The sequence below is a fragment of the Mastomys coucha genome, unplaced genomic scaffold (genome assembly GCF_008632895.1).
Source record: "Mastomys coucha isolate ucsf_1 unplaced genomic scaffold, UCSF_Mcou_1 pScaffold21, whole genome shotgun sequence".
Lineage (NCBI taxonomy): Eukaryota > Metazoa > Chordata > Mammalia > Rodentia > Muridae > Mastomys > Mastomys coucha.
Genome location: NW_022196904.1, coordinates 16,899,911 through 16,909,788, shown reverse-complemented (window position 1 = coordinate 16,909,788; position 9,878 = coordinate 16,899,911). Strand labels below are relative to the sequence as shown.

Genomic DNA, 9,878 nt, shown 5'->3' with positions numbered 1-9,878 from the left:
GTGTGTGTATGTGTGTGTATGTGTGTGTGTATGTATGTCTGTGTGTATGTGTGTATTGTGTGTGTGTATGTGTGTGTATGTGTGTGCATGTCTGTGTGTATGTGTGTGTGTGTATTGTGTGTGTATGTGTGTGTGCATGTGTGTGTGTGTGCATGTGTGCATGTGTGTATGTGTGTATGTGTGTATGTGTGTATGTATGTCTGTGTGTATTGTGTGTGTATTGTGTGTGTGTGTGTATGTGTGTGCATGTCTGTGTGTATGTGTGTGTGTGTGTATTGTGTGTGTATGTGTGTATTGTGTGTGTATGTGTGTGTGTGTGTATGTGTGTATGTATGTCTGTGTGTATGTGTGTATTGTGTGTGTATGTGTGTGTATGTGTGTGCATGTCTGTGTGTATGTGTGTGTATGTGTGTGTATTGTGTGTGTATGTGTGTGTTGTGTGTGTATGTGTGTGTATGTGTGTGTATGTGTGTGTGTATGTATGTCTGTGTGTATGTGTGTGTATTGTGTGTGTATGTGTGTGTGTGTGTGTATGTGTGTATGTATGTCTGTGTGTATTGTGTGTGTATTGTGTGTGTGTATGTGTGTGTGTATGTGTGTGCATGTCTGTGTGTATGTGTGTGTGTGTGTGTATTGTGTGTGTATGTGTGTGTTGTGTGTGTATGTGTGTGTGTGTGTGTGTGTGTGTGTGTGTGTGTGCTTACATAGGGTGCCTTCAGAGGACTGAGGCTTCAGATCCCCTGCATCTGGAGTTTTTGTCAAACAAGGAGGGAGAGGGAGAGAGCAGGCAGGCTGAGGAGGAGTCAGCACCCGGCCTAGCTGGGGTGGTGGCTGGCTTGCTGGGTGCCCTGGGTGCCCTGGGGCAGAGAACCGTGTCCACGGCGCCCTCTGGTGGCTGTCTGAAGCACAGTCAGGGCGGACCTACAGGTCTAGCAGGTTGGGGTGCAAACCTGCCCGGCAGCCACTTCCTGCAGCCCTGTGCATTCCTGAACTTCACTTTCCGCCACACCCCTTTCGCCTCTTTTGAAAATCTGGGTACTTAAACTGCAACTTAATTTCCCTTACCTGCCACGGAGCCAGAACTCCGGTGGTTCTGGTATCTTCCCTCGGGGACATAGAGCAACTACTTGACCTTCTGTTCTTAGAAGACTCAGCTCTCCGACCTCGCTATGAAGAAAGACTGACATCTTCAGCCACAATTCAGCAAGGGGTGCCTTGTCCCAGAACCCCTCCCTCCCTTCGGAGCCACCTCTTTTCTCAACACCAATAAATCCGGAGTCTAACCCTCCTCCCTCAGACCCAAGGATCCAGCTTCAGCCCTCCCTCCTCAGACTGTCCAGGCCGGCCCCTTTAGGGAGGCAGCTACCTGCAGTCCTCTCCCGGTCCTCCAGAACCTGCCCCCTACTCCCTCTTGGTCCCGCCCCAACCTGGAGCCTTTCCCCGCCACGCCCCTCCGTCCCAGTCCCAGGCCACCTGAGGGACCCATGGCTGCGGCGGCAGCCCCGCGAGGGTGGCAGTGGGAAGAGCCACGCGCGCTTGGCCGGGCGGTAAAGTTGCTCCAGCGCCTGGAAGAGCAATGCAGGGATCCCAGGCTGGCCATGGGGCCCCCGTCGCTGCGGGACCTGCTGCCCCGCATCGCACAGCTACTTGGAGAGGTGGCAAAGGCCCGGCGCGAGGCCAGGGGAGACCCCGAGGGTCCCGGTGGCGCTGGTGATTTTCTGGTCATCTACCTGGCCAATCTGGAGGCCAAAGGCAGGCAGGTGGCCGAGCTCCTGCCACCCCGAGGCAAAAAGGACGCGAACCAGGATGTTTTCCGGGAGGGCTCCAGATTCAGGTGAGCGCTAACCTACCTCAGAGACAAGTCACAAACTAGTGATTTCCGGATTGTGCCACCAGCCACCTGTTCCCTCACACCCAGGGGTCCAGGCTCCACCCTCCTCCCTCAGACCTTTCCTCCATCAGACCTAGGAGTATAGGTCCAGCCCTCCTCCCCATTATCCCACCTTTTAAGCACCCTTGCCGCCAGACCCCCTTTCCTCCTTTGGTGGATCAGCTTGTACCTGGGGTGCAGGCATGTGTCTCTCCTAGAGGCCTTAGACACACATAGCCTTGTGAATGTAGGGAGCTCAAACTTCCTGTTGGGGAGGCAGGATGAGTGGACCCACTTGTCCAGCCTGAGAAACAGGCCAGCCCCCACGCCCACTCCCACCTCCACCTGCCTGAGTTCTGTCAAGGACTCTGTTCCAAGGATCTTGGACTTGCCTGCCCTCTGACCTGCACAGGAGAACTGGAGCTGGACTCCAGAGCAAGGTCTAAACTGGTGATTTGGCCCGGGCTCCCTAGCCTTAGTCATGGCTTGCCTGCTTACCTGACTTGGGATGAAATATATATATATATATATATATATATATATATATATATATATATACACATATATGTATGTGTGTGTATATATATATGCGTGTGTGTGTGTGTGTGTGTGTATGTATAATGAAAATGCATATCTCTTCTTTCTTCCTTCCTTTCTTTCTTATGTAGTTCCAGCTGGCCTTTAAACTCATTCTGTAGACCAGGCTGGCCTCAAACTCACAGAGATCCACCTGAGTACTGGGGTCAAAGGGTTCTGCCACCACAATCACCCAGAGTAATAAACTGGTTCTTTTGTTTGGTTGGTTGTTTTTGTTTGTTTGTTTTGTTTTTTGTTTGTTTGTTGGTTTGTTTTTGTTTGTTTGGTTGGTTTGGGTTTGGGTTTTGGTTTTTGGTTTTTCGAGACAGGGTTTCTCTGCATAGCCCTGACTGTCCTGGAACTCACTCTGTAGACCAGGCTGGCCTCGAACCAGAAATCTGTCTGCCCCTGCCTCCCAAGTGCTGGGATTAAAAGGGTGCACCACCACCACCCAGCTTGGTTGGTTGTTTTTAGATCAGGTTTCTCTGTGTAGCTCTAGCTGTCCTGGAAATCCCTCTGTAGACCAGGCTTGCCCAGAACTCACATAGAGCCACCTGCCTCTGCCTCTCGAGTGCTGGGATGAAAGGCGTGAGCCACCACTGCCCAGCTACAGATTTCTTTTTTATTACACGGAACTAGCTTTCACTCTGTATGTGAGTACACTGGTCAGGGTCAGAAGACAGGTTGCCAGTGTTTTTGACAGCTGAACCAGCTCTAGCCCCAACTGTTAATCGTCTTTGTTGCTGTCTTTTAGTCTGTCATGTTGCCGTCTGGTGTATATTTCACAACTAAAGCACCTGATGGAGAGATGGCTTGGCCAGTGGCTCTCAACCTGGCGACCCAACTACCCTTTCACAGGGTTCCCTAAGACCATCGGAAAACACAGGCATTTACATTATGACTCATAACAGTAGCAAACAGGTATGAAGTAGCAAGGAAAATATTTTTATGGTTGGGGGTCACCAGAACATGCAGAACTGTGTTAAAGGGTCTCAGCGTTAGGAACATTGAAGCACTGGCTTACAGGTAGAGGGCTTATCACTCTAGCGGAGGACCCAGGTTCCCAGGCCCAGGCTCATAACCGCCTGTAAACTCCAGCTCCAAGGGATCTGAGACCTCTTCGGGCCTCCTCAGGAATCCACACTCATATGCACATATCTATTCACACAGACACACCCAGATGCACACACGTGCATACACATGCATACACATGCACACACAATTAAAACTAAAAGTAAATATTTTTTAAAAGATTTATTTTTATTTTATGTAACTGCTGAGCCATCTCTTCAGCCCCAAAAGTAAATCTTAAAAAGGAGAAGGAGGAGGAGGAAAAGGAGAAGGAGGAGGAGGAGGAGGAGAAGGAGGAGCAGGAGGAGGAGGAGAAGGAGAAGGAGAAGAAGGAGGAAGAGAAGGAGGAGGAGGAGGAGGAGGAGGAGGAGGAGGAGGAGGAGGAGGAAAACCAAGCCAAGTGGTAGCACATGCCTTTAGTCCCAGCACTCGGGAGGTACAGGCAGGTACTCCTGAGTTCAAGGATAGCCTGGTCTACAGACTGAGTTCCAGGACAGCCAGGGCTACAAGAGAAACAGTAGCAGGTGCTTTAATTGTGGAATATTACAGCTGTCTAAAAATAAAAATAAAAAATCAAAGAACCAGTTTGTTACTCTAGGCTGAATTGTGGTGCCAGAGTTCTTTGACCTCAGTACTCAGGAGGCAGAGGCAGGCAGATTTCTGTTAGAGGCCAGCCTGGTCTACAGAGTGAGTTTAAAGGCCAACTCAAACTACATAATGAGATCCCGTCTCAAAAAAAAAAAAAAAAAAGAGAGAGAGAGAGAGAGAGAGAAAGAAAAAAGTAACTTCCAGTCTGAACCAGCCAGAGTTGCTGATGGCAAACTCATTGGGCTACACCGCTCTGCATTCTGGGAAGCAAGGTTGCTAAGAAACTGTCAGGAGCCCCACAGACCTGGTCGCTGAAGTTATTAGTATAAATGAGAAATATAATAAAATCAGCATGCACTGAGTGCTAACCCAATATAACATGCAGGGTTTGTTTGATTTTTAGAAATGCTGGGGATGGAACCTGGGACCCTGAGCATAGTAGGCAGGGGTTTTTCCACTGAGCCACGCCCCCAGCCCCTCACTGGGGGATTCTAGGCAGGAGCTCTACTGCTGAACCTGTGCCCTCTCTATGCTCCTAAGGCATGCCCAAGACCCTCATTGTTCTCCAGCGATTCAAGAGCTGAATTCACATGTTTATTTCCACTTCACGGGTAAGGAACTGAGGAGACTCGGGAAAACCATTTGTTAAAGATTCTGCAATACTTTCATAGCTGTTAAGTGTCCGAAAACCCATTATTGCCTTCTACATCCTGACCTCAAACTCAGGGCAGCCAACACACCCACTGCAGTGCGGAAGGCAGCTCTGGGCATTCGCTAAACACCGATGGCAGATGGTTACTTCCTACCATCTTAGTAGGCGAGACTTCTCCAGCCACAGCAGGCTTTGGGCCTGTGCTATGCTGGCTGGAGGCCGGGTTGGACCTTAGCTTCCACACTTCCTTCATAGATGAGGAAGCGGAGGTGCTGAGAAGAGAGGCCTGAGAACTGAGGCGGGCTCTTGGTACACTGATTCATTAAAGGAAATCTCGAGGCCTTGCACCTGTAGGAATTCTCCCTACATCATGTGTGACACTCATAGCTTTTTCCTGCAGGCGACAACTGGCCAAGCTGGCCCTCATCTTCAGTCACATGCATGCGGAGTTGAGCGCACTCTTCCCTGCGGGGAAGTACTGTGGGCACCTGTACCAGCTCACCAAGGGCTCTGCCCACACCTTCTGGAGGGAGTATTGTGGAGTTCGGTGAGTGGACTCCAAGTCCCTTGACTGCCCTGCCCAAGGACCGGAAGTGGGGATGAGAATAGCTGCTTCCTGTTATAGACCCTCTCTTCACCCTTAGCTGTAACCACACCCGCTTCCCATCCAGGTGTGTGCTTCCCTGGGCTGAGTTCCAATCCCTCCTGTGCACCCGACACCCTGTGGAACCAGGCCCCACCATGCAGGCCTTGCGGTCCACCTTGGACCTCACCTGTAGCGGCCACGTGTCTGTCTTTGAGTTTGACATCTTCACCAGGCTCTTCCAGGTCAGGGAAGGTCTAGAACCCTGGGTCTGAGGAAGGCTGGGCCTGGACCACTGAGTCTTGGGGAGGAAAGGGTGCATGGTTTCCTGTGTGTATAGACAGTGTTTAGGGACACCACAGATTCGGGTAGGATGGTGGATTCTTGAACTCTAAAGGTCCTAGGGCATAGGCTACTTCCTTTGTCCATTAGTGATAATCTCTATCCCTCCCAGCCGTGGCCCACGTTACTGAGGAATTGGCAACTCCTGGCTGTCAACCATCCTGGCTACATGGCCTTCCTCACCTACGATGAGGTCCAAACACGCCTGCAGGCCTACAGGGACAAACCGGGCAGGTGAGCAAAGCAGGGTTCCCTGGGGCAGGGAGTCTAGTCCCGGCTAGAGTTGGGGAGGATCCCTCAACATCTGAGAGGCCAAGAATTGAGGTTCCTGGGAACTCAGAGGTCTGGAGCTCTGCAGCTGGAGACCGGTGGTGTTTTCCTGTAATTCCAGCACTTGGGAGGTGGAGGCTGGAGAATGAAATGTTCAAGGCCAGCCTGGCTACCTGAGATACTGTCTCAAAAAAAAAAAAAAAAAGATGCCCAGTACCCCCCTGCCTCCTCTCCTAGAGCCTCCTGGGCCATCCCACAGCCCAGCAAATAGAGCAATAATATCTGCTCTCCCAAGGAGTTCTGAAGGCCCTACCCAAGATACGGCCCCGTCTTGACCGTCTTGACGAGTTAGAGGCTATACTGTAAACCTGTTAAATGGTTTTGTTTTGAGACAAGGCTTGCTTCATTTAGCCCAGGCTAGCCTCAAACTCTCCATGTAGCTAAGGATGACCCTTGAAATCCTGATAATCCTCCCTTTACATTCCTGAGTGCTGGGGGTTATGGACATCACCACTCCACTCAGGGGTTTGCTAAGGTTTCTTTGTTTGTACCCCTGGCTGTCCTGGAACTCACTCTGTTCACCAGGCTGGCCTCAGACTCAGAGATCTGCCTGCCTCCTGAGTGCTGGGATTAAAGGCGCGCTCTGCTACCGTCCTGCTAGTCGGCTCTCCTTAACAGGCTGAGGATACACTGAGCACCACTGGTTGAGGGAAGAGATCTGGCTTCTCGGTCTCTGCAGGGCTGAAGTATGGTTGCCTCTGGAAGGCGGGGATAATATGGCAGCTGCTCTCTAGAGACCCCATTCTCTTCCGGCTGGGAGAGAGGGGAAGGAAGACAAAAGGGGGGGCATCTCTCAGTCTGTCTGTCTCCATCTCTGTCTGTCTCTCTGCCTCTATCTTATACCAGACATGCTGCTCAGTGGCAGCATCCTTGTCTAGATGGGTTGCTATAGATATATAAGGTATCTCGTAGCCCAGGCTAGCCTTCAATCCGCTGTATAGGGGGGAAGGGAGGGAAAATTATAAAATGGAAAGAAAGAACCAGAGCGTGGGATTCAGGCACAGTCAGATCAAAGCGTTCAAGCACTTTCATCAGAGGTCATGCCTGGGTGTAACTTGCTTCTGTTTTTTCCTGTATTAGGCTCATTCTCAGATGTGCAGTGTGTGGGCAGTGGTATCTGAGAGAGTCTGATACCACTGTATCAGACTGTAGTCTCTGTAGAGTGGTATCTACAGAGACTGAGTCTGTAACTGTGGATGGCCCCTCTTCCATAAAAGATGAGGAAGGAGATACCTGGATCCCCGACAGGGTAGACAGCTGAATGCCCCACGAAGGGACAGCAGTGACCACTCTCCATCCCACCCCATCTTTCCACAGCTATATCTTCCGGCCCAGCTGTACCCGTCTGGGTCAGTGGGCCATAGGGTACGTGAGCTCCGATGGAAGCATCCTACAGACCATTCCTCTCAACAAACCTCTGCTGAAGGTGCTCCTGAAAGGACAAAAGGACGGCATGTGAGTCCCCAACCTGACAGGAAAAGGGTGTCAGCAAAATCCACTTGGAGAGATTTAGCACAAATCATGCGTTTGGCTTGAAGTACGGCGTGGATGCAGCCAGCACACCAAGCTGCAAGGCCACAAGCTCCCAGCAGGGGGCGGCCGGGTTCTCAAGGCGAGGGAATGTCTGCAGCCAAGCAGCGGGCTGCAAAGCGAAGAATTCCTTCCGCAGACTGGGCTTCAAAACCTTTGCTTCTAGAGACTGTATCCTGCTCTAGGGTCAATCAAGAATGGCAGGCAGGTCAGGGGCGGAAAAACAGCCAAACTAGTGGTTTTCCACCTGTAACCTCAGCTGCCTCCGGCGGTTTCCTGAGGGAAGTTGCCCGCGGTGATGAGGGGAGGGGCCGGCTGCTCTCCAGGGTTCTCTCTCACCCAGATCTTTTGTGGTTTGCCCTGCTGGGGATGCTTCCTAACTAGGCCAGAAGCTACCAATGAGCTGCAGGGCTGGTGTGAGATAGAGACAGAGAAGAGAGGGACAGATGCACAGACCTGTTGCTTCTCGTTGTTCACAAGGGTTCTGTTCTACAAAATAGCAAGAGCCTTGAGTCGTTACATACAAAAAACTGTTTCAAAGAACAGGCAAGCTTATGTCAACCTTCATGATCGTCATATCCCTTTTTATACCTTATTTATTTGTTTTAGAATTTATTTGGTCTTTTGTTCTTTGTTTTGAAAATGTACTGGTCTTGAGCAGGAGTGAAATATGTGGTGTGTGTGTGTGCGTATAAGTATTCAAGGTACAGGAGGATCCTGAGATCTGCATTCTAAGCTATATTGTGAGATTCTTGTTCAGTAAGAAATAGAAAATGTACAGCCAGGTGGTGGTGGTACACGCCTTTAATCCCAGCACTTGGGAGGCAGAGGCAGGCGGATTTCTGAGTTCGAGGCCAGCCTGGTCTACAGAGTGAGTTCCAGGACAGCCAGGGCTACACAGAGAAACCCTGTCTCAAAAAAAAAAAAAAAGAAAGAAAGAAAGAAAGAAAGAAAGAAAGAAAGGAAAGAAGGAAGGAAGAAAACCTACAGATCATACTGGGGGCGTAGCTCCAGTGGTAGAGCCCCTGCCTAGAATCCCTCAGTGAGGGGATAGGGCATGGCTCAGGGTAGAACACTTGCCTAAAATGTTCCAGGCTAGGTCAGCACCACAAAATAGAACACAGAATCCTAGAAGGACAGAGGTTTAGGTTTCTTTCTTGATTCTCAGGCTGGAGGCCATGGTTCAGTGCAGCTTCTCTAAGATGATCAAGCGGACCGTTCTGTCCCAGAGATTGGAGAGTACACTTGCTCTGGGAAGTCCCAGTGTGGGCACGTGGCGGGTCCTAATGCATATGTGCACATACCCACAAACACACAGACACACTCACACACACATATATACACATGCATGCATACACCTATGCACACACACCAGGTGGATGAGATGGGTGGATCCTTGTGAGCCTGGCCCCTCAGAGCCCAACTCTGTTCTTCCCTCAGCTTCCTCTTCCCTGATGGAAAGAACCACAACCCAGACCTGACCGAGCTCTGTGGGGCAGAACCCTACCAGTGCATCCAAGTGTCAGAGGTGAGTTCCACAGTCAGGTCTGCTACCCAGCTACTCAGCTCGGAGCTCTGGGGATGTGGTGCTGGCTGGGAGCCTTGTAAATATGAGCCAACCCTTGCTTCTCTGAGGCTCTCTGAGTTCCTCCACTGGGAACTGTAGCCTCTGCAGCCTCCTCTCCAGGGTTTTTTCTTGGATGTGAAATAAAGAAAAGAGCTTCTGAGATCATCAAAATAGCTGATGCATTGGAGTGTTTATCAGCTCTGAGTCTGAGCAGACACCCAGAGCCAGAAGAGACAAGATGTTTTTCTTTTTGTTTTTAAGATGGAACCCAGAAACTTGTGCTGCTACACTAGAGTTCTACCACTGAGCACCACCCCCAGCCCCTCACTGGGGGATTCTAGGCAGGGGCTCTACCACTGAACACCACCCCCAGCCCCTCACTGGGGGATTCTAGGCAGGGGCTCTACCACTGAGCCACGCCCCCAGCCCCTCACTGGGGGATTCTAGGCAGGGGCTCTACCACTGAGCACCACCCCCAACCCCTCACTGGGGGATTCTAGGAAGGGGCTCTACCACTGAGCACCACCCCCAGCCCCTCACTGGGGGATTCTAGGCAGGAGCTCTACCATTGAGCCACACCCCCATGTGTTTTAAATAGGAAATAGTTTTATTGACTATACTGTGAAGGGCTGGGCGCAGAGCAGTGGTGGCGCAGGCCTTTAATCCTAGCACTTGGGGAGGCAGAGGCAGGCAGATTTCTGAGTTCGAGGCCAACCTGGTCTAAAGAGTGAGTTCCAGGACAGCCAGGGCTACACACAGAGAAAGCCTG

The 9,878-nt window shown here is 51.0% G+C and overlaps 1 protein-coding gene across 3 annotated transcripts in view; it reads left to right on the top strand.

Moving 5' to 3' along the window:
* Positions 1-1,343: 1,343 nt before the first annotated feature.
* The window catches only part of Cblc (Cbl proto-oncogene C), a 20,552-nt gene continuing 12,017 nt past the window's right edge, over positions 1,344-9,878 (top strand). For 2 of the 3 annotated variants that reach the window (XM_031385600.1, XM_031385599.1), the window contains exons 1-6: positions 1,344-1,834; positions 5,158-5,304; positions 5,429-5,585; positions 5,795-5,916; positions 7,330-7,467; positions 8,983-9,070. In XM_031385600.1, the coding sequence (XP_031241460.1) occupies positions 1,485-1,834; positions 5,158-5,304; positions 5,429-5,585; positions 5,795-5,916; positions 7,330-7,467; positions 8,983-9,070 (1,002 nt within the window). In that variant the 5' untranslated portion in view covers positions 1,344-1,484. The remainder of the gene's footprint in view (positions 1,835-5,157; positions 5,305-5,428; positions 5,586-5,794; positions 5,917-7,329; positions 7,468-8,982; positions 9,071-9,878) is intronic. The other variant, XM_031385598.1, reaches the window with a different exon arrangement.